We start from the raw sequence: 25532 nt of genomic DNA on the forward strand, positions 1-25532 counted from the left end.
AACTTAATCAAGTTCCCAACGCTAGTGCCTGTGAACAGCTCGCACCTTGTGAAAGTGTCTGCGAGGACTCTGAGCACCGTGCCGCTCCATGTGCATGTGCTCGAACCCCCATCAGCGCTTACACGGCCGGCTCTAAAACACTCCGAGTTCACACAGGCCACTGTGGAGTTTACACAATGTCTTTACCTCATTCTGACAGCAGTCAACACTTAATGAGGGACCGCCACTCATTCTTAAATCTAATGACCAATAAATTTTTCATATCATTTCCCATATGCATGTATGTATGTATGTATTTTTGGTCTGTCCTCTACTAGAGTATAAACGCTCTGAGGACAGAGAGTTCTTTGTTTGGCTTACTGCCTTACTGCCTTATTCCCAGCACTTAGAAGAAGTACACTTTTTTTTTACAAATATTATGTACTTGCTAGATGTTTACTTAACCAACTAACAATGTCTAACTCTCCTAATGGCTTACTTACAGTCACACAGTTACTGGGGTTTTGTGTGCAGGTGGTGTGATTGGACAGACCGAATTTTTAGTGAACTCTGCTGAGCGAAAACAAATCCTTAATATCCACAGCATAAAGATGTCTGGACCCTAACATTATCTTATTCTGCTCTGGCCGAAACGTGCAGGTGAACTTGGGAGTAATGAGATTGACTGAGAGTGAATTATTCAATCCGGCCCACGACTGTCTTGCAGCAAGTGGCTGTTACTCTCGCCTACACCTTGTTTTAGTTTCACTAAAACTAACTCTTTTAGTTTAACAACTTTGCTTCGTCCTTCATTTTTAATCTTCCAGTGACATAGATTTGCTGAAGTCTGGTTTTTACTCGACCCACGATAGTTTTCCCCTTTTATGAGGGAAGAGAAGCACCACTTAAAAACAAATCTGGTGCTTTTGTCTTTTATCACGACTTATAGTTGCCGATTTTTATTTTTACTTATAATTTCCTTTGTTTCTCCCCCTTTTCTTTTTAGGTTGTTTTTTTTTTCTGGCTTTTAAATGATAGTTGAGAAGGCTGCTTTTATGTTTAAAAACTACACTTTAAAAAAATTCTCAGCATCAAAAACAAAACAGTAGTATTTATTCCATCCTGTCTAAAGTGAGAAAATCAGCAGATTCTTATTTACGCTTATAAAATCCTCTTTTCCTCAGTTTTTATTGACACAATAATGAATTATAGACCTAGATCACAATTGTGAATTTTTTACACTATATATCCTCTCTTTAAGTAATTCATTTTTATATTAATCTTCTCTTTTGTAACATATTTAGAGCAAGCACTTAGCATTAATGTTATGCATAATTAGTTTCTACACTCGCTGGGGGTCATTTTACCCCATATTTCTTTATTTTTGTTCTCTCCACTTTGACTCATTGCTCAGCCAATTGCTCTTTGAAAGATTTATTAGAAGCAGGGCACGAGGGAGTCTGTAGATCCTGAAACTGTCTTTCTGATGTATTTGCACAAGAACAACTTGGCTGATCAGGAATTTGTGGGTTATAACATTTTCTCCTCAAAAATCCTCCGGGCTTAGCTGCATTGTGTGCTCGCTTTCCCGCGTGAAGAAATCCGAGAGGGCCCAGGCAGAGATTTGTCAGCCTGAGAACAGCTTTTCTTCTCCTGTGACCCTTTCACTCTACCCAGTTCAGGAAAACCTAAATACCAAATACAGTAACTTGAAGCAGGGCGTGTAGCCTTTTTCTCGCTGGAAAAATACAGCACTCTGAAAACACAATAGCCCTCACAGCTTTCCTCTCTGTGCTTGTGAGACCAGCTCTACCCTTAGGATGACTGGCCTTCAGACCCTACCCGTTCTGCTCCTGCTTGTGTCTCACTCCTGCGAATGTCAGATCCAACATGGGAGGCCACACAGTGTGGGCTTGAATGCAGGAGCAATTACTGCTTATGAATGAGCAGGCCTTGCTCATCTTGGATGTAGTAATAGACACTGTTTCCTCGATGTGGCAGCTTCAGCGTGGGGCGGCTGTATTCCCAATGGGAAAACCCCATGTCTTGAGAAGGGGGCCTGTTGTGGGATGTTTGGGGAGTTAACCCCCCAGAAGTCCTCCTGTCTGACCCGCTCTCCTGCCCAGGGCCAGCGATGCTCCACTTGAAGTTTATTTGTCAGTGTTTTGGGTTCTGTAGACTTGGTCTCTTGGTGTGTTTTCATGGGAATCTTCGTAGGAATGTAACAGAATGTGAACCGAGTACCGACAGCCACCCTGCTGTTCGCAGCGAGCACTCCTGACAGCATCTCTTAAAGTGCCTCCAAGAACAGGGAAAGCCACACCTTGCCAGAGCCGTGATGAACCAAAACCCTGGCTGGTATGGGATGCAGAGGACCAGGAGCAAGGCGGGCCTGGAGATGCTCCTGCCCACGCTCCTGTCTTCCCCCCTAGCAAGCCAGTGTTCCATGCAGAGGGAGGAGCAGATGGACAGGTGGAAGGCAGTCTGGCTGCTTCTCTTTGCAACGTTATTGTCTCCGTGACGAGTGTTGCCTGAACCAGTAATACATGCAGAACTGAAATACCAAGGTGGAATTTAAATGGGTCTGTGGACATTTTAAATGTTAATTGGTTCCTCAAACCAGGCTTCTCACCAGGTAATGGGCGCCACTGACAGACTAAACCGTGTCTGCCACCAGAGCCTGTGCAGGACGTCCTCCACACGCGTCACCGCATCTTGCTTTGGTCTCAGCTTTCCCTCCTCCAGGGGCCCTCTCGCTTCTCCAGCTATGCCGTGGAGCTCGGCACACTCTCCGTTCCCATGCGTTTCCATGAGGGCGCGTGCAACGTAACCTTCATGTGAACTGTCAGGCCCAGTGTACATCAGCGGTTCATCGTGCATGCGTTGAATGAAACAGGTTAACGTGGGCTATGTCCATGAAAGCATCGTAGGTGGGAGAGACAGACTTATGCGTAAGAGGAATTCAAGATACTTAGCTTGCAGAAACTAAGACCGGCTGGGTGTGTTTGTGAAGAGGGGGAGTAGATGCTACAGAAGATCTTCTGGAACAGAGGGAATACCACCTGGGAGGGTGACTGCATTGGTTCTCTTGGTCCCTAAGGGTAAACCCAGAGCAATGCACAGAAGCCACATAAAAGACATATTTTGACTGATGAATACTTCATACAAAAAACAGGTTACCTTGCCTTTGGGAGAAAAAATATTTTCTAATGTGGTTAATGGTCATCATAAAGAAGCGAGGGTTCACCGATTAACTAAAATATGCTTAGTATATGCATAGATATTGGATTAATAGGTATTTTATAGGTGAGGAAATTAAGATTCAGGCCATGTGATCTGTCCAAGTGAAACACCATTTTTTTATCCTCTCATACAGAGATCTGCAAAATTTTTCTGTGAAGGTCCATGTGGTAAATATTTCAGGCTTCATGGGGCGTAAAGTCTGTGGCAACTACTCAGCCGTACTGCTGCAGCATTGAAACAGCCACAAAACTATATAAATGAAAAAGTATTGCCGTAGTAAAAACAAAATAGGCCTGGCCAGGCAGCTCAGTGGGTTAGGGTGTTGGCTCAATGCACCAAGGTTGCAGGTTTGATTCCCGGTCAAAGCACATACAAGAAGCAACCAAGGAATAAATAAGTAAGTGGAACAACGAGCTCCTTCCCTTCTTTCCTTCCTTCCTTCCTTCCTTCCTTCCTGCCTTCCTGCCTTCCTGCCTTCCTTTCTTCCTGCCTTCCCTCCCTCTCTCCCTCTTATCAATAAAAGAAAAACTTTTTAAAAAATTAAACAGCTTATTTGCCAAAATGAAGGTGTGGGGCTGGATTAAGTTCACGGACACTATTTGTCAACGTCTGCCCTAAAGCCGCACTGCCTTCTCGCCTGAGAAACGGAAACACACAAACAAGACAAGCAACGGCCTCCACGTGGCCATACTTACGCCATTGGCTTTGCTGAGTGCTTGGAAGTAGATACTGTAGCTTTTCAGAGGGGAAAGAGGGGGATTCCAGTAGCCATTGTATGTCTTGTTGTCGCCCACTGTAAAGGGCTGAGTGACGGGCAGGTTGGCGGGCTTCAGCTCAGCAGCGAAGTAGTGCAGAGAGTCGAGGCTGGAGGCGTTCCTGTAGCTCACAGGCACCGAAAAGCACTCAATGATGTCGGCCGCCCGCCGTGATTTCTGCAGTCTCTCCTCCTTGACAACCAGCTGATAAACACTGGACAGGACAGAGAAGAGGCAAATGAACACTGTCTGGAGGGATGGACTGGTTAGTCATTATCATCACTTCTGTCGACAGCTCAACCTCCCTCCGGGACTTCGGGCTTACAAACCACTGCTTTGTAGAAATCTACCTCCCAAAGCCAGTTCACACGGGATTTGTCCTGGATGCAACTCGGTCCCAACCCCTGCAAACCTGCCTGCTCCCCCTACATTTGTTTCTTCCTTAGGGAAGCGTAGTGCTGTCCATCAAGTGGCCAGATCTTGCATTCGGGGCTCATTCTCGATTCCTACTTCCTTGGATCTCACTCCGCACCTCTAATCAACAAGCCCTGTCCACTTGACATCATCAGTCTGAACCTGCTACTCCGCCTTCTCCTCCTCCCACTCATAATGTTGAGGATGGGAACTTCCCCACCTCTTACCCCGACTTAACCTGTCTCTTTGTTTTTAATTTAACTGATCAGCTAACTAGTCAATCCACTGATCTTCCTAATCATATAGCACTGACCCTCTTCTCACACTTTCACAGGCTCTCCACTATTCGGATGACATGAGCTAAACTCCCCATCCTGGCGTTAGGGATATTGCGAGCCTGGCGTCCAGCCCACCTCTCAGAAGTCTGATTAAGGAGAAGAGAAGAAACAGCACATGTACGTTGTGTAAGTTTCCTGGCCCTGATGCTTACACTTTAGGAAGCGGTGTGGGAAGAAAGAAAAAGAAAGTGGGTATCATTTTTGTTTATTGTGGTAACTTTGTCTCATCATCATGGTCTTGGAAATATATTCATTTCAGCTCTTTTCACCTTGCTGATAATGATAAAATCATACCTAAATGAGAATAACTCCCCAAAGTCCTACTTTAGTACAAAAGAAGTGGTTGCAATAAACTATTTAGGGTTATTTGTAAACAACGAGATTTTTTTTCCATGCTAGAAAACTCCTGAGAGTACGAGAGAAGGAAAACTGAAAACGCTCACCTCACACCATGGAGCATTTACTCACACATTTCCCCCCCCTCCCCACACCTGCTCTGTTTCTCCCAATGAGAAGACAGGCATTTATGACCGTATTTCCTGCGTCACTTAATGTGAGGATCTTATCTTACAGGTCCCTGAAAGCTACACTGCAGCCCCACCTCAATGCGTGAGGCCAAGGATAGTTTGACCCTTCTGACACCTCCCTGCTTTGGGTGTCCTTGCTGTGGATCACCTTCGATGTCCACTGCTCTTCCTCTTTGCTACAGTGACTGACCCCCAGCCTTCTTCTCCCTGGCTTCTCAGGCCCAGGCTTGCCAGCAACTTCCACCCTTTCCTTTCGGCGTCTCCTGAGTCCAGAACACTCTACTCCGGTCCCAAATCACAAGACCCGCCTCAACCCCTAGAGGACAGTTGCCTCACACACTTTTAAGAGCAACGCTTGCAGGAACTCCTCTGCAGGCTTCAGAGAGCCCTGCTGCGAGGCTGTCATGCTTCCTCCGAGTCTCGAACTAATGGTTTAGATGATGGCTCCTGCTTTTCTGAGAGAGACCAGGGACCTATCAGAGCCAGCCACCCATCACTGACACACCCTGTGCCCCTTTCTGTATTTAGGGAAGCTGTCTCCAGCCAGAGGCTGCGTGCACTCAGAATGTGGACACCCGAAGGCAGAGAGTACACTGCAGCTCGAAGATGAAGTCTCTTTGACTCCAGAAGGGCACATCTGGGCTCACGTTCTCCCCGAAATAGACTTGTTTTAGTTCAAGTTCTTCCAGAAACAGACCCTACACCAAGGTTTCAAAGCAGATGATGTGTTGTTAGGGAAGGGGACCCCAGAGAAACCAGTGAGGGGATAGGGGAGAGAAGAGGGGAGGGAGCCAAGCCAGGATGGGATTTCAGGCAAAGTTCCCGTCTCAGTGCAATCCCAATGGCAGCTCTGGAGTGTAACCTGTACCCAAGACTTAATCTCATCGCAGCTGGTCTCCCAGTGCCAATCAGCTCCTGGCTGTGCACTCCACTGCAGAGACATCGAGTCCCAGGCACTCCCAGTTCCGTGTGTGGGGCAGACAAGGGGGCTGCAGCAGTCTAACGGCAAACACCGGAAGAAGGTCACACTGGACAGGTCGCAACGGTCACACATTTGCATCAAAGCACACAGAAGCTGGGGGATGGGCACACTGCAAGAAAGGGGCCACGAGGAGACCTGAGTTGACACCTACCACAGTGCCCCCTACAGGGCACTCATGAGACTTGCATAGGAGCAGGGATCCAGTTGGACTGGATGTCCAGTTGGCGTACTTTTCAACCTTTGTTTCCAGCCCCACTCAGATGAAGCACATGGTGTTATCCCATCAGTCCCAGGGACTTTTCTACCACTGATCATTTCCTTTTATGATACTATTTGTTTATTTGTAAACTTGTTGTATTTTTATAGTTGTATAGGAGCCAGATACAAGGAGTTAGCAGATATATACAAATACGAAATATCTAAGTAATTGTGAAACAAAAACAGTTTCAGCCCAGAGGGAGTCCCTCTGGGCAGCTCCCACACCCTCTGGGGCTCCACTGGTCATCGAGCACACCTTCGCCTGAGAACACCGCAAGGTGCTCGGGGCTGACCTGTGCCCTCTGCACCAAGATTGCAAGCAGGCGTTTCTCCCAAGAAGAAATGTAGAAGGCAAGAGCCGGGTACCTAGTGAGCTCATTGCTTCAGCTCCTCCTCCCCTGAGGACATGTTTATTGATTTTAGAGAGCGGAAGGAGGGGAAAGAGAGAGAGAGAAACAGCAATGTGAGAGAGAGACACTGATTGGTTGTCTGTCATCGGTGCCCTGACCAGGAGCCGAACCAGCAGCCGAGGCATGTGCCCCGCCCAGGGATCAACAGGGTGACCTTTTGGTATATGGGATGATGCTCCAACAACTGAGCCACCCAGGCCAGGACTAAATTTCTTAGACACCAAAAATTTATACTGATTGTTCATACTGATATCACCAATTCAAATCCGTAAATACCACAGTCTTCCTCACCTTCCCCATTCTACATTGGGTTTTCCTTTTTTCTACAGTGAGACCCCGTATTTCCAACAGTGACATTTTTACTCATAAACTCTCTCCCACAATACACACAAAATCGTCAGAATTAACTCACCAATGCCGCAACCACTCTTAGTACTTATAACTGAAGTTCACGGTTTCTGTCCTTCCCTGCTCCAGTCCCCTCCCAAACAAGCCAGTCCTAAGCCGTGAGACAGGGCACAGCAGGGCAGGCACCTGTATGGGGTGGGCGAAGCCAAGATGGCGCCCTGTGAGGAGCAGAAGCCCACCTGGCAGCCCTGACGCCAGGTCAGGTGATTTAGGAGGTCAAAACAGGCTTCAGAGCTACATTAAGATGCTTGCCTTGTGCACTTTCAGTGTCTCACAAGTGTACAGTGGAGTTCGTTTGGAGCCACAGGAATTCTCTTCACTTACTTCAATCAAGCAACATAGTGTGACGGCCTGGGTGCAGAAGCAGATGCGGTGTCTAGCAGCCGTCCGGTCCACCCGACGTTAGAGGTCAGCAAAAACGTAAAACGAGGCTACACTTCTCCCTAAGTCATTTTGTTTTAGAAGATAATTGTCTTCATAAAAATGTGTTATTTATGTTATGTGTGATGGGCTTACTGCTATGATTTATTTTTATTTTTTTATTTAAAGTTTTGTTACATGAATGAATACTTAAAAATATTTCTCAGTTGCATTTTCTATTACGGTAAATTGATATATGACGTTAGACATAACTCACATAAATTAAACTTAAGGTTTTTAAAATTCTGTTTGTGCCCTTTGACTACCTACCAGTTGACCGATCAGCTTTCTGTTTCTGTGAGACTATTTTCTACGAGTTGGTTTCTCCAGTCTTTTGAGGTATAACAATAAATAAAAATATGCATATATAAGATGTACACTGCGAGGCTTGAATAGATGTATACATTGCAAAATGGTATCACAATTGAGCTAATGAACACATTCATCACCTCACATAGTTACCATTGTGCATGGTGAGAACACAAGGTCTATTCTCATAGCAAATTTCAAGTACAAAATACAGTGCTGCACAGCTCTGCAGCCCTCGCTCATGCTGCACAGCTGCTGGGCCAGCGCCTCCCCATCTCCTCTGCCCTCCAGCCTCTGGCAACCGCCACTCTACCCCTGCTCTTACGAATGTGGCTATTTTAGACTCCACATGTAAGTGAGATCATGCAGTCGTCGTTTTTCTGTGTCTGACTTATTTCACTTATTATAATATCCTTCTGATTCATCCATCCATGTTGTTGACAATGGCAGGATTTCCTTCTTTTTTTTAAGTCTGAATAATACTGTATTGTCTCTACACACCACACTTTCGATTTCACCAAGGTCACAGGACACAAAGTCAATGTGAAAAATTCAATTACAAGTTTATCATTAGCAAAGAGCAATCTGAAAATGAACATAGGTAAGCAATTTCATTCACAGTAATATAAAAAATACTTAGAAATAAATTTTAAAAAGAATTAAAATACTTGTATATTAAAAAGTTCAAAACATTGCTGAGAAATTGAAGAAGATCTAAGTAAATGGAAGCATGTTCTATGCTTATGGTTTGGAATAGTCAATGTTATAAAGATGAAATTTTTCAACAAATGCATCTATAGATTTAGGGCAATCTCTATCAGAATCCCAAGACACTGTCTAAAAACTAACAAGCTGATACTAAACTGAATATGGAAATTCAAGGATCCATAAGAGAAAAAAAGTTTAAAATAATTACAAAGTTGGAAGGCTTACAGTTTCTGATATCATAATTTATGACAGTCAATACAGTTGATAAGTATAGAATAGACTTATAGATCAATAAAAGGGAATTGGGAGTCCAGAAATAAACCACTATTATGATTGATTGATTCTTGACAAGATGCTAAGACAATTTCATGCTAAAAGAATAATCTTTAAAGTAAATGATGCTGAGTTAATGAAATACATGAAAAAATATAAGTTTAAATTTATGCTACACAGGAACTAACAGATCTAATAGATCATACCATAACAAAACATTTAGGATCATGGTCCTAAATGTAAGAGCTAAAGCTATAAAACTTCTAGGAGAAAATCTTTATGACCTTTGATTTTCAAAAGGAGTAACCAGATGCAACGCCCAAACCATGAGCCATTAATGGGAGAATGACACATAAATTGGATATCATTAGACTTTTTTTTTTTAAATTGGGCTTCACAATACACTATTAAGCAAATAAAAATATGCATTGAGAGAAAATATTTGCAAATCATATGTGTGTGTAAGATTCACATTCAATACACATAATCACAACTCAATAATAACAAGACAAACAATTCAATTACAAAATTGGCAAAAGATCTGACTAGACATTTCTAAAGATAAAATACAAGTGACTAATAAGCTCATGCAAAGACGGTCAAGCTCATTCATCATTAGGGAAACGTAAATTAAAACCACAACGAGAGCTGGGAACCAAAGTGTTCCAGGTTCGATTCCCAGCCAGGGTACATTCCTGGGTTGCAGGCCAGAACCCCCAGCAACCGCACATTGATACGTCTCTCTCTTTCTCTCTCTCTCTCTCTCTCCCTCCCTTCCCTCTCTAAAAATAAATAAATAAAATCTTTAAAAAAAAACACAACGAGAAACCACTGCACACACCCACGAGAATGGCTGGCTGTAAAAAAACAGAGAGTAGCAAGTGCTGACGAGGGCATGGGAAAACCGGAAGGCCGTCGAGGACGAAATAGTTCAGCCACTCTGGAAAACAGTCTCCTAGTTCCTTATAAAGGTCATCCTAAAGCTACCTTTCACCCAGCCACGGCACCCCCAGATTTCTACCCAGGAGAAATGAAAAAGTATGCCCACACAAAAACTTGTATACATGTTAATATCAGCATCATTCACAATAGCCAAAATAGTAAAACAGTCTATATGCCCATCAACTGGTGCACAAATGAACAGTATGTTGCATATTCACATAATGAAATATTATTCAGCGATAAAAGAAACAACGTATTGCTACAGCCCACAACCTGGATGAAGCTCAAAAACATGACTCTAAATGAGAGAATCCAGATGCCAAAGACTATCTGTTGTATGATTTCATTCAGGTGAAATGTCCAGAAAAGGCAATTTCCTAGAGGCAAGATCAGATCAGTGATTGGCGAGGACTGGGGTTGGGAGAAGGAACCAATGGCACTCGGGCACTGGGTGTTTTAGGGCGGACGGAAATGTCCTGAAATGGAATTGCGGGGATGGCAGCACAACCCTGGAACTTTTCTGAACATTATTGAATTGAAATTGGGACAACCGTAATAGAATAAACAATAGAAAAGTTAAGAATGTCGATAAAATCTGACTGTGCCTGGACGGACTTGGAGATGCATGAGACTGTGCTTCCACACCATTTAGGAGGGGCATTCTAAAGCTCAAATAATGCTGCTGTGCCTTTACTGTTCAGAAACACGAAAACATTTTTTTTAGCAAATAAAAGTTGCGGGAAAGTTTCTTCAAAATAGATAAACATTATAAAACATAAAAAATTATTGAATTGTACACTTATAATAGGCGAACTTTAGGGTATGCAAATTGTATCTCAATAAAGCTGTTAAAGAAGCGAAGGAAATGAACTGAAAAATCTCATCTGTTCTTTCTCCCTTCAAAAGTCTGTGCTTTAGCATTCAACCGTGCACACATTTGAATACAAAATGCTATGGTAAAACTTTGGCATTACTGTACGAGAGGGCTAAGAACCAAGTGTCAGCTTTGTAATCCTCCACAGAACCTCGCTTTGCAATTACATGCCCCACACTCTTAGAGTCACTGGCAACTATGGAGCTGAAATTTACAACGGTATGTCTTAGTTACCCAACCTTTGTTCTGGGGCTCTGGGAATTCCTGTCCCCCCCCCCCCCCCACTATTTGCCTAGTCACAATAGTCCTTAGAAGAGGCAAGGAAGTGGAGAGAGGTACACATTTGCAATTTAATTTAGTCAGAGACGACATGTGTTTCTTTGCTTGGCCTCTGACTAGCTGTGTGACCTCCTGCCCCCTGTCTTGGCCTTTCATGTACTTCTTTATTCATCAGATATTTATTGAGTGATTATGGTGTAGCAGGTGCAAATTTGAGTGTAACTTGGCCTCTGGCACCAGGGGCTGAGAACTCAGATGGGGAAGACAGATATTAGCGGTTCACCACAAAACAGTAAGATGAGGGCGGGGCCAGGAACTCGGCCAGGAAGGATGATGAGAAGAGAGCTCTTGCAGGGCAGTGTGAAGACTAAGCGACATAATGTGTCCAAGTGCTTTCCACACAGTAAGTGCTCTGTGAACACTGGCAGGAGCCCACACAATCTCGGCCTGCGCTGTCACCACGGTGTCATCAAATTAGACAACAGCGATTGGTCTTGTTTTCCATTGGGCCCTTCTCTCGTGATTGAATTGCACTTGATACATTTCACGAAAGTGGATTTTAAGTAGACATTTAAAGAAAGAAATATACATTGCGTAAAGGAACAATAACAATTCAACTGTAGAGTTCAAATTAAGTTTTACTTATTTGCCAGTGAACTAGAGAAACCTACCTCACAGGGGAAACCAGGCAACCATCTGATGACAGCCAGAGTGTCAGCTCCGCTTTTCAATGTTTGAAGGAGGCTTGTCTAGCTGTAACTGAGCTTGTCCTTGGCTTGAGGTAAATTTTATGTTGTCTATGTTAATTCTATTTTATTGATTATGCTACTACAGTTGTCCTGATTTTCCGACCTGTTCCCCTTCCACGCAGCACCCTCCACTCCCTCGGGCACCGTGTTCATGAACCATGAACTATGGGTCATGTGTATAAGTTCTTTGGCTACTCCATTTCCTATACTGTACTTTACATCCCCATGGCTATTCTGTAACTACCTGTGTGTACTTCTTAATTCCCTCTCCTCTTCACCAGTCCGACCTAGCAACCATCAAAATGCTCTCCGTATCCATGATTCTCTCTGTTCTACTTGTTTGTCTAGTTTGTTTTTCAGATTCAATTGTTGATAGATATGCAGTTTTGCCATTTTATTGTTCATCGTTTTGATTTTCTTCTTTTTCTTAAATAGTTCCTTTGGCATTTCATATAATAATGGTTTGGTGATGATGAACTCCTTTAGTTGTTTCTTGTCTGGGAAGCTCTTTATCTGCCCTTTGATTCTAAATGATAGCTTTGCTGGGTAGAGCCATCTTGGCTGTAGGTCCCTTCTTGCATGACTTTGAATTCTTGCCAATCCCTTCTAACCTGCAAAGTTTCTTTTGAGAAATCAGCTGACAGTCTTATGGGAACTCCCCTGCAGGTCACTGACTGCTTTTCTCTTGCTGCTTTTAAGATTCTCTCTTTATCTTTAACCTTTGGCCTTTTAATTATGATGTGTCTTAGAGTTGGCCTTTTTGCTTCCATCTTGTTTGGGACTCTCTGTGCTTCCTAGACTTGCATGTCTATTTCCTTCACTAAATTAAGGAAGTTTTCTTTCATTATTTTTTCAAATAGATTTCCAATTTCTTGCTTTTTCTCTTTTCCTTAATGCATCCCTATGATGGGAATGTTGGACCTCTTAAAGTTGTCCCAGAGGCTGCTTATGCTATCCTCATGTTTTTGGATTCTTCTTTCTCCTTGCTGTTCTGATTGGTTGTTCTTTTCTTCCTTATATTTCATATCATTGATATGATTTTCAGTTTCATCCACTCTACTGTTGTTTTCCTGTAAATTGTTCTTTATTTCAATAGTGTAACCTTCATTTCTCGCTGGATCTTTCTTATGCTGTTGAGGTCCTCATTAAGTTTCTTGAGCATCTTATAACCAGTGTTTTGAACTCTGCATCTGATAGATCGCTCATCTCCATTTCATTTAGTTCTTTTTCTGGAGTTTTGATCTGTTCTTTCATTTGGGCCATGTTCCTTTGTCTTCTCATTTTGGTCTCCTCCCTGTGTTTGTTTCTATGTATTAGATAGAGCTGCTTTGACTCTGTGTCTTGATAGTGTGGCCTAATGTAGTAGGTGTCCTGTAGGGTCCAGTGGCATAGCCTCCTTTATCACCCAAGCTGGGTGCTTGAGGTATCCCTTTTCTGTGGGCCAAGTACACCCTCCTCTTGTGGTTGAGCCTTGGTTTCCATTGGCAGATCAATGGGAGGGATTTACCCAGGCCAGTCAGCTGCAAGGATTGACTGTGACCACTGACCACCAACCTCCACCCTCAGTGGAGGATTAGCTGTGCAAAGGAAGGTGGTGGTGCTCTGATGTGGTCTGTAGCTGAGCACTGGGTGTGCTGGCCCTGGGGTTTCCTGGGAGGTGCAGGGCAAGGTCAGCCCCACCTGTGTTTTGCTTCGGGCACCCTGCCTGAGCTATAAAGCAATTTGAAATGGCTGCTACTTGTGCTGGGCTTGGAGATTTGCAGAAGCCAAGCTGTGAATCTAGGCTGGCTGCTGCTAGTGCTGAGTCTGGGGTTCACTGAGGCCAGCTGTTGCTTGTTTGAGAGGGTTCAGGAAGTTGTGAAGCATGAGCTAAAACTAGCCATTCATATGGAAAAGCAGCTTGGGTGGGCCTGTAAATTGGCAGAGTCTCTGGGGATTTCCAAGGCAGGTCGAACAGTGTTAGCCAGGTTGATGGAGTCTCACATATGGCTCTAGCTTCCTGGATCTGTGGGGGAGGGTTTAGAAAAATGCACAATGGCCTCTGCTCGCCTTGATGCCAGATATTTCAGTTTCCCCCCCAGTAAGCCATTGGTGCCTTTCAAGCTGCTACCCCAGTGCTGGAGCTCAGAGGGAGTGAGTCTGAGTAGGTGAGTCCATGTGTGGGTTCTTTACGAGGAACTGCTTCAGGCACCAGTAGTTTCTTCCACTGACTCAATCCGTGCTGGTTTTCGCAGCCAGAAGTTGGGGGCACTTATCTTCCTGGCACTGGAACCCTGGGCTGGGGGGGCTTGGTGTGGGACTGGGATTCCTTGATCCCAGTATCCTTCCCAAATTTTACCCACCACACACCAGTGTGAGACCTGCCTGTTCCTCATCTGCACCCCTCCAGCAGTCTGGATGGATGTGGTTTCTCTATCTCCGTAGTTGTCAGACTCCCACTCACTTTGATTTCTGCTGGCTGAGTGATGTTTGTTCTATATTTTAGTTGTAATTTTGATGTGGTTATGCGAAGAGATGAGCCATGTCTGACTATGTTGCCATCTTGGCCAGAAGTCGAGATATATTTTAAATCAAAATGCAGAAGGCCTGGCTTTTGTCCTTACATATTTGCCCTTCCATCATGGATCCTCATGTGGTTCTAATTTCAGTATACATCCAGAATCAGGCCACTGTCATCTCCACAGCTACCACCCTGGCCCAAGTCTGGTCATCTTTTAATTAGTTTATGCAAACAGCCTCTAAGCTGGTCTCCCTGCTTCCACTCTTACTCCCAATACTCTATTCTCAAAACGGTGGTTAGAGTGACCCTTCAAAAACATGACTCAGTTCCTAACCCCCTTGTGCTCAAAGCTCCCCTGTGGCTCCCACTTTACTTGTAATAAAAGGCAACATCTTTGTAATGCCTTCGAGGCCATTTCTTAGGAACTATCCAACCTCACCTCTTCTAATTCTTCTCCAAGTACTGTTACGTCTTTGCTGTTCCTTGAACACTCTAGACACGCTCCCACCTCAAGGCCTTTGCATTTGTTATCCTCTAGGCCTGGGATGCTTTTCCTCGGATATACACAACCTTTGGAAGCCTTGCTTCTTCACCTCTGCCAGTGACGTCTTACCCTACCACTCCATTTAAAATAGTAGTCCCAACCCCGACATAGCCTATTACACGCCCCTGCTTCAGTTTTCTCCACATCATTTATCATCATCACTTGCACTGTGTGTATGTGTCTGTGTGAGTAAATGCATCTAGGAATGTAAGTCATTTGTTTTATTCTCACCTGAGGACATTTTCTCATTGCTTTATGTTTTAGAGAGAGAGAAGGGAGAGAGAGAAACATTGACGCAAGAGAGAAACAACAGGTACACACCCAGACCAGGGATTGTAAATGACTGGACTGGGGATCAAACATGCAACCCATGCCTGTGCCCTGACTGGGAATCGAACTGCAACCCTTTGGTTACGGGACGTTGCTCCAGCCAACTGAGCCACACTGGCCAGGGTGGTTAAGCCATTTCAAAAGAATAAACATTGCAAATGTCAACCTTCCTTCAGGAAAGAGCAACTAGTAGGTGGACAGATATGGGGCCAGTCGGCTGATATTTGGATAGATGACCCTGCATTGGTGACCTTTTCTAACTCGACTCTGAGCTGAAAAACAAGGTTGAGGTTTCTGTGCTGGCTCTCCCCCTCTCTGGCTCTACCCAACACGCTGAGCGGCCCAGGCACTCCACTTCCAGAACTTGCTTCTGAAACAGGACAATTCTGGCCAGTGCCATCCGACACAAAACAGAAGAGATACACATTTTAGAAAGGAAAGCAATTTATCATCATTTGTAGATAACATGACTGTGACCTAATATATCGAAGAGAATCAACTGAAAGACTTTTAAAATTAGTAAAAGAATGCAGGAAACTGGCTTGACAGAAGATAGAGATAAATAAGCTGTACACCCTGAAAAACAAGCTCGAGAACATAATTGGAAAATCCTGTTAGAACAGAGTCCTTTCAAAATAGCTAAGGAAAACACAAATAAGAAACGTACAATCCTGACGTGGGGAGAAAAAAGCCTCCACTGAGTAATACAAAAGTGTCTGCAGCTCCTTGCGCAGGGCTTGGCAGGGTGGGCGTTAAATAACGTGCCGAACTGAAGAAGAATCAATGGACAGAAACACTGACGTCCTGGGAGAAAGCACCGCGTGTTGTAAAGATGTCGACTCTTCCCAAAATTGATGTGTTTTCTTTGGGAAAAAGCAAATTGTATAAAATATGAGGCCAGTTAAGTGGCATTTGGGAGCTCGAAAGGTCTGAATGACCTTCATTTAGAAATCCCAGTAATTCCAATGAGATTTCTTGCAATTGTTTGTTGAAAATAGAAAATATGGTTTAGAACTTCTTTAAAAAAAAAGGAATGGGGGTAAACAACCACTCCTAGATATTAAAGCATATTACGAAGTTAGACTCATTATGTACCATGGGTACTGCAGTGTGATTTAAAAAATACAGGGCAAATGTACATGTGTGTGTGTGTGTGTGTGTGTGTGAATTTTACATATAGAAATAGAAGCAATACCAGTTGATGGAAAAGAAAAAAATTTATCAATAAATAATCCCGGATTGGATTTTAAAGCGCCTTAGAGGACAATTAATGGGGACAACTGTAGAAATTTGAATACGAGCTATATGTTAGACGCCAATATTATGCCAATTTTAAATTTCCTGAGTTTGATGACTGTGTTGTGGCTGCGTGGAAGACTGGCCTTTTTCTTGGGCGATGCAGACTAGAGGTTTTAAAGAACACGATGACTACAATTAATCCAGCAACCATTTGAGAGATAAGAAGAAGAAAGCAAATATGACGAAAATGTTTACAACTGGTGAATCTTGGGGAAGAATATGTGGATGCCTATTGCACCATTCTTGCAACATCCCATAGGTTTGAAATAACAAAACATATTGAGCGGAAATAATCATTGTAAGCTTTCACAATAGAACAACTCACAAGAGATAAAAAGAAAAAGATGTATCTGCGTACAAATTTGAAATGTCTGATGACAAGAACAGAAAATACAAAAACAACAAATTAGAAAAGCTACTCCCAGAAAATATGACAAAGAAAGAAACAATATTTTGATGTTCAAGGGATTGTACTTGGTATGGAGGATAAAAATGACAAGGGGCCCTACGCCAAACTCAGAGAAGCCTCTGTATCAGTAAAGCTCTACACTATACTATTTCTGCATAATGAGAACGAGCCAGGAATTATTAAACCAAAAATCTAAACAAATAAAAACTCCCAACTGGGGGAGATAAGAAATTTCCCAATTAACTCGCATATCAAATAGAAAATCAAAACCACAATTTTGTTTTCTTTAGGAAAACGGTTTCGACAAGAAGGCTGATGTTTAATGCTCATAGGCTAGGACCAAACCTGTTTGTGGAATGAGAAGCCTTTGTTATTAAACAAAAGAGAATGACAATAAATTAATTAAGCATTCAATAAAAAGAAAATTAGAATAAACAGCGCTGGAGCCAGATGGCTTTTCCAATGAGTTCTTTCAATCTTTCAACAATTGATAATTCCCATGTTATATAAATAATTACATGAGACAGAAAAAGAGGAAAGGCATCTCAAATTGTTGCAATTTGTTCCTCTAACATACTATTAGATTGGCTCCCCACATGCAGGTCACGTACCTCAGGTGCACAAGACAGATTTAGGTGTAGGAAATCTGGGAAAACAAATCATAAATAAGTCCAGGTAGAAAACAATATGATCAAATACAGAGATGCTGAAAAGGCATCTGATACCTGCCTCTGATCTGAAGAATCACAAAGATAAGTGGTAGACTGGAGGTATTTTTCCCGATCATGTTTAAAACCCCTATTTCAAACCTGTAACTAACATCACACACAGGAGAAATTTAATGGAGGGCTGGCCTTTGAGGTTGGAAAGAACATGAACTGGTCAACTCTTAACCTTACTTGGCAACATTGCCCAGAAAGGTCTACCAAATGCAACAAAACATAAAACCCAAATAAGAGCTATTGCAACTGGAAGGGAGGACACAAAATTATCATTACTCACAGATGATGTGATTATTAGACTGCTAAGCCAAGATAATAAAATTTAATTAAAGAAACTCGCAAGAGATTTCAGCAAATCGAATGGATACAATATGGGTGCGCACACACACACACAGGTTCTCAAAACACCAGCAAAATCCAGTTAGCAAACGTAATGGGGAAAAGATGGCACAAGACAGCACAAGCTGAATATTAGCAAGACGCAGTTTTAACAAGGTAGCTATGGGTGTCATCTACGTGAAAAAATCTGCACAGTTTTCCTGAGACACAGTGGCCTCAAATGCACAAACAGGCTTGCTTCTTTCATCGTGGGAAAGCTCCTGTTAATGTAACCATTTGAGGTTAAGAGTTTTAATCCAATTTAAACCAACACCATAGGTGATTATTTAGGGGACATGATAAAGTGATTTTAAACTTCTCAGGGCAACGTAAGTGGGTGAAAATCGCTAAGAACTGTCGGGGCACAAGAATCACTCGGAGGACTAGATAGGAAAATGTTCTGTAAAGCTGTAATTAAAGCGGAGAGAGAGGCAGACCTGACAGAGCAGAAAAGGCAAACTGAGAACACAGTCGGACACACACAAACACTTGTGCAAACTGCACACTCAGGCAACATCACTTGTCAGGGAGACTGAAAGGGGTATCCAGTAATGGTATGGAGAAAAACCTAGCTATTGAGAGAAACAAAAGAATAAGTACACAATACACATCATTAAAATGATAATAGCTAACATGGTATACGGCAAAAGTATTGTAGAATGCAACTTTGTTAGGGAGGATCAAAATTATGCTCAACCCTTTCTCCATATCCTCACCAGCACTCCAGGATCTGGAAGCAACCCAAACGTCCATCAATAGATGATTAGATAAACATGTGGTACACACATAAAATGGAATATTACTTGGCCACAAAAAGAATAAAATCTTGCCACTTGTGATGTGGATGGATGTAGAGGATATTATGCTCTGTGAAATAGGTCAGACAGAGGAAGATAAATACTATATGATTTCACGTATATGTGGAATCTAAAGAGTGAAATGAACAACAAAATAAACACACTTGCAAATACAGAGAACAGACTGGTGGTTGCCGGAGGGGAGGGGAATTTGGGAGGCTGGATAAAAAAGGTGAAAGGAGCCCTGGCTGGCATAGCCCAGTGGATTGAGCGCGGGCTGGGAACCAAAGTGTCCCAGGTTCGATTCCCAGCCAGGGTACATTCCTGGGTTGCAGGCCATAACCCCCAGCAACTGCACATTGATGTTTCTCTCTCTCTCTCTCTCGCTCGCTCTCTTGCTCTCTCTATCTCCCTCCCTTCCCTCCCTAAAAATAAATAAATAAAATCTTAAAAAAAGAAAGAAAAAGTACATTTGTTTAAAAAAAGGTGAAAGGATTAAAATGTGCAGATTGTCAGTTACAAAACAGTCACAGGGATGTAAATACAGCATAGGAAAAATAGGAAATATAGTCAATAATATTGTAGTAACTATGTATGGTGCCAGATGGGTATTAGATTTGTTGGGGGAATCACTTTGTAAATTGTATGTATATATGTCTGTTCACTATGCTGTACACCTGAAACTAATCCAAAATAATATTGAATGTCAACTGTAATTGACAAAAAAGTATCTACAGCCTAACTTTTTAATTTAGTAAAGAAAAATACAATAAAAACCTACCCCACGTGTTAATGTTTTATGATAGGTTTATAGATTACTTTTTCCTCTGTTTTCAAATAATTTCTATATAAGCATATATTACTTTTATGATGACTCTAAATTCAATTTTATTTAAAATAAAGTGATCAAATAAAGTTCTAATAACTACCTCAATATTTTGATGAGAATCAATGATAATGAGGGATGTGAAAAGAGTTTAAAAATGATTGTTTACTATATGTTACAACTAGCTGTGGTGTCATATTTTTAATTGGTGGATGAATTTCCGCCCACAGGTGACATGTCATAGTCCATGTCTAAGACACTTGTAGCTTACCGTGTGATGCTGATGTTTGAATACCGCATCCCTGCTGAACTTTGGAAGTGTGCTTCTCCAGGTTCAAGTTGAACAGCAGTGTCATTCCAAACCATCAAGGACCCAGTGATATATGAAGGAGAACTGATTCGGTTTACGGCGACCACAGACCGACAGCTCTTACTAGCTCATGTTGATAGCTCATGGAAACAACAACGTTAACACAGTTTATGTAGACTTCAGTGACAAGGCGTGCTCAGAGCCAACAGTGGCCATTGACAGCAGCTAGGAGAAGCAGAGCGCTATAGGACCTTGCTACTCAGGGGTCCACGAGCCAGCAGCATCCTCATCGCCTGGGAAAGTGTGGGAAATGCAGACTCCCAGGCCCCCTCCCAGATCCCCTGCTGAACTAGTATTTTAAAAGATCTCAGGTTAATTCACCTAGGAATTACATTCTGAGTAGGAAGAAAGTGAAATAGAACACATGAGGGAACAGAAAATCTTCCTATTGTTTTGTTTTGTTCATTTTTTTTAATAGACATTTGGGAGCGCTTTATGTCCTCCTTGGAGAGTCAGGCTGTTTCCCTCACCCCAGGCCTCCTGATGCTGCCTTCCTTCTCAGACGTCCTGGGAAGCAACCTCTTTCCCCTCCTGCCAAGTTCTCACTTGAAATGTCATTGTTGTTTTCTAAAGTCACCTTATATTGTGAGAGGAAGTAAAGAAGAAGAAATAAAAGTTCAACAAGGCTAGCTTCAATAGGGATGCAGGCTCCGAACTTCACAACTAAAACCCATAGTGACGCTTTTACAGAGGAAGAGGCTACAGCAGCTGTTTTTAGCAGAGTAATCAATAGCGCGCCTTGGATGGCCGTCCATGCCACAAAGACGTTTGCACAAGGAAAGGGAAGTGTCCAGGTGAAATCCTTGAGCACTTTTTTTGTGAGACCATCTGAAATCAATTACCCTCCAAAAACCCTTCTAAGCTCTAAAAAGGGAAAAGGAATGATTATTAATTAACCATTAAATTAACCACAATAACTGGCATAACCGTGCCGGATAGGGCAGATAAATGCAGTCGAAGCATCATAACGCTCATTAAGACATTTTACCTATGGGAACAGGTAACTCAGGCTGAGGTTATTTGCAGCAAGGGGCTGAGCTGAGATTTATCACCTTTGTGTAGAGAATTGAAGGAGCCAGGTCTCCAGCTGGCAACAGTGTCACCTGTGACTTCCGGAGCCCCGCTATGACTCTCTGAATGGGGGGCTAGGAAATAAGAGTTGGAACAAGCTCATTTTGTATTTGTATGTACACCCAAATTCAGAGACCCTCCTGTGGGAGCTCTGCCCTGAATTCGTGAGGTGAATCAGACTGCTGGATACAATATCATAATCTACTCTGGCAGTTCTCAAAGTATGGTCTAGGAACCCGAAGACCCTTTTAGTAATTCTGCAACACCAAAACGATTTTAAAAGTGCACTTTTTTCCACTATGTTGCTATTTGCACTGAACGCAAATTCAACAGTGGGTAGAGCTGCTGGCGCTCCAGCAGGAGCGAGGCAGTGGTACCCAGCCCAACCAACCACACTTGCCATGTATTCTTCATCAGCATATAAAAACTTGCTACAAAAAACATGGATGCCAGTGTGACTTAAGAACGTCCCTGATGAGGCAGTAAAAAGTGTTGATTTCAACCCTTGGGCACACATCTTTTTAATATGCATGCGGCACAGTGGGAAGTATGCGTAAATCACGTCTCCAGTTACTGCAGTACTATGGCTTCTTATGGTAAAAGTTTCCTGTGATTGACTTAACTAGTCACGTTTTTAATGAGGGATCGTTTTTTTTTTTAAAGAATGACTGACACATTGGACATTTGGTAAACATTTCCTCTAAAATAAATAAACTCTACCTGTCACTTTATGGAAACTGAAAGTACTCATTTGTAATAGAGCTTTCGAGAGAAAATTAAAATTTGAGAAACTTATCTGTCACTGTAAATTTGACAGGTTCCCGATACTTAAAAACTTTCCTGATGTATTGGTGGTGAAATTAGCAGATGTGATATTTTGATATATCATAAAATGTGTCAACATTTGAAGGATTTTTGTAATTCTGAGAATTTTTTCAAATAAGGAATGCATAATGACACAAAATCAAGGATCAAACATCAAGGATAAAATATCCATTCAAAGGGCCGCAAAACTGATATATTTTAATGTAACAGAATGTGAAAAGTTTACTGATATGGTTTCACTGTAACTAAACTTTAGGAAACTACCACTCTCTGAGTCTTGGTGTAATATCAAAGAAGAATAGCCACAATCACCCTTAGTGGCTATTAAAATATTCCTTTTTTTCCAATTATATACTGTGTGAGGCTGGATTTCCTTCACATATTTCAACCAGATCAAATCATGACAACAAATTAAGTGCAAAAATATATGAAAATACAACTATCTTCTACTAAGCCAAACATTAAAAATATTTGCAAAAATGTGAAATAATGCACCTATTCTCCCTCATTTTATTGTTTTGTAAAACAGGAATGAGCTATTTATATTCATATGTAATGGATTCACTATTATATTTAAATGAGTTATAATACTTCTAGTACTATAAATATTGACAAACAAAACCCCACGAACAAAAAAAGCTCTTTGGGATCTTCATTATTTTTTAATAATGTAAAGGGATCTTGTGGCCAAAAAGATTAAGAAACTAATTTAATCATGCATTACACAATAGAATTCTAGTTGGCCATAAAAAATAATAAAACATTACCCTTTGCAACAGTATGAATGGACTTGGAGAACATTATGTTAAGTGAAATAAATCAGTCAGAGACAGACAAATACCATACGATTTCACTCCTATGTGGAATCTAATGAACAAACTGAACTAACAAGCAAAACAGAGACAGACTCATAGGTGGAGAGCAGACACCAGCTAGTGACGGGGGAGGGGAGGTTGGGGGTGGAGGGATTGAACAAAAAGGAGAAAGGACTCACGGACATGGACAGCAGTGAGCAGTGTGGTGACTGCTGCAGGCAGGAAGGTATAAGGGGATGACATAGTAATGAAAACATACAATAAAGATGAAATCAAAATAAAAAATAAAAAACAAAAGAAATAAACCCCCCAAATGAAAGAACAAAAAGGCTATCGCGATACTCAGAAGTTAGGGCTTCTCAGTCCTGGCACTGCTGGCATCGTGCCTGGGCAGTCTTTGTTGTGGGGGCTGTGCTGTACGTTGCAGGATGTTTAGCAGGATCCCTGGCCTCTACTCACTAACCAGGTGCCAGGAGCGGCCCCCATTTCTAATTTGTAACAATCAAACGTCTCCAAACAGTGCCTCTGGGGGACAAAGGAATTCTGGTGGAGAACCACTGCCACTCATAAATGGGAAAAGGATGTTGAAAAGACAACTTGCAAAAAAGAAATGTCATAAGTAAGCCAAGAAATGCAAATCAAAATGATAATAGGCTTCCATTTAAAACCCATTAAATTATCAAAGTAAATGTGAATTATAACAGGCCATCTCAGTGAGGTTGTGGTGAAACGGGTAGGATTACATAATTCCACAGCACTGTAAATTGATTCATCAACGCATGGAAATAATTTGCAATGGCTTTCAAGATTCATAAACATCTTTATGACCCAGGACTACAAAGTGCACAGATTTTAAAATCTGCATTAAATTTGAATTTTGGCTCTGAAAGTTACTAGCTGTGGGACCTTCCTTTAAATATTTAAAGGATATTTGAAAATGTGAAGATAATAGTAATGTTTCCAGAAATGATTATTGTCTGAACATCTAGTTAAAAGTGGAAGATTTAATGCACTCCATTTATCTCCCGTCTCTGCTGAGATCCCACTAAAATGACAGTAAGAAAATTTTTTTTAAAAGTATAAAAATCCGTAAGAAAAAAAAAAAGAGAACCCAAAAAGAGCCATTAGTGATGAAAGGTTTCAAAAAAATTCTGGAAGACTAAAAATGCTCAGAGGAAAGGAATCTGGTTTAGCAAGAGGAAGAAAACCGAACTGTCTGAAACCAAAGGTGATATAAAAAGGTGGAGGTGATTTGCCCAGTGGATCTGGAGCAAGACTCTGATCTTGGAGCGATCAAGTGTGGAGAGTGTGCACGTGTAATGTGAGGCTGCAAACACGGGTGTTGAGCACAAGTCTGTACCTGAAAAAAATCAAACTCTTACACAAGGAATTTTATGTGTTTGTCTGCTATTCTCAGGCAAGGGATAGGAGGTTTCATCTTTGGAGAGTTAGAATGCCTTCCTACCCCAAAACACAGCACATATAGTTACCTTTTATGACACCTTACTTTTAAATATTGACTACTGAAGTTCACTGGTTAGGTGAGGAATGCTCCAACAGGGAAGAGAGTAGTCAATTCAAATGTGCAAAAATGACTCCAGAGGAAATGGAGATAATACGGGAGTCAGAAAAGTCTCTCTCTCTTTCTTCCTCCCTCCCTCCCTTTCTTCCTCTCCCTCCCCCCAAATCAAAACAGTATCCTCAGAAATGTTTAAGAAATGATTGTTTCAATAAACAAGAAGTGCTATTGTGAGGGAAAAAACATTTAGAGGACGTTAAATAGCTTTTAAAAGGAAAAATTATGATTGCTAAAATTTTAAACAAATGCTAGACAAGGAAGAAGATACCAAAAGAAGAGAAAGAAAATAAAAAGAAAAAGAGTATTTAATAGTAAAATGAATGACACAGCTTTGTGGGTGGAAAATGTATCAATAGTATAGTAAAAATATCGCCTGAATAAAATAGAATAATTGTAAATTCTATGACAAATTTTAAAAAACACACAGCTCTATGTGATGAGAGGACAGCATAGGGGTTAAGAGTTCCAACTGTGGAGCCAGATGGCTGCATGAACTCAGGTAAGTTACCATATTTCACCTTGTATAACACACAATATTTACCCAAATTTTTGAGGGAAAAATAAGGATGCACAGTATATTCATGGGTAGTACCTGAAATACCTCGTATCTGCTCTTATGTTTTGTAATTATTTGCTACGTAAAATTTCTTGTACCATAACACATTAAAAAATAAAGGCTAAAATTCCTTTATAATACAAAAAACAAATACCTAAATATAAATACATAATTGAATTAAAAATTAAAATGGAAGATTTTTTCCCCTGAAAGTTTGGGCCAAATGGGCCCCAAATGTGGGTGCACATTATATATGGCCAAATGCAGTACTTATCCTTTTATTTCTTTGGCTTTTCATCTTAAAATAGGGATAAGACTTGTTCTGACCTTATAGGGTTGTTTTCTAACCCTCACCTGAGGATATGTTTATCGGTTTTAGAAAGAGAGAGAGAGGAGGGGAGAGAGAAGGAGAGGGCGAGGGGGAGGAGGAGAGGGAGGGACGGAGAGAAATATCAACGTGAGAGAGAACCACTGATTGGTTGCCTCCCATACGGACTCTGCTTGGGGATTGAACCCGCAACCTAGGTATATGCCCTGACTGAGAATCAAACCCGCAACCTTTTGGTGTATGGGATGATGCTCCAAGCAACTGAGCCACCCATCCAGGGTTTTGATGAAAATTAACTGAGTTAATGTATGTAGA

At 41.8% G+C, this 25532-nt stretch overlaps 1 protein-coding gene across 11 annotated transcripts in view; it reads right to left on the minus strand.

The window, feature by feature from the left end:
• Positions 1-25532, minus strand: part of PTPRT (protein tyrosine phosphatase receptor type T) — a 944823-nt gene that overhangs the window by 194441 nt on the left and 724850 nt on the right. For all 11 annotated transcript variants that reach the window (XM_036009848.1, XM_036009845.1, XM_036009847.1 and 8 more), the window contains exon 12: positions 3918-4191. In XM_036009848.1, the coding sequence (XP_035865741.1) occupies positions 3918-4191 (274 nt within the window). The remainder of the gene's footprint in view (positions 1-3917; positions 4192-25532) is intronic.

The sequence above is a fragment of the Phyllostomus discolor genome, chromosome 9 (genome assembly GCF_004126475.2).
Source record: "Phyllostomus discolor isolate MPI-MPIP mPhyDis1 chromosome 9, mPhyDis1.pri.v3, whole genome shotgun sequence".
NCBI classification, from domain to species: Eukaryota; Metazoa; Chordata; class Mammalia; order Chiroptera; family Phyllostomidae; genus Phyllostomus; species Phyllostomus discolor.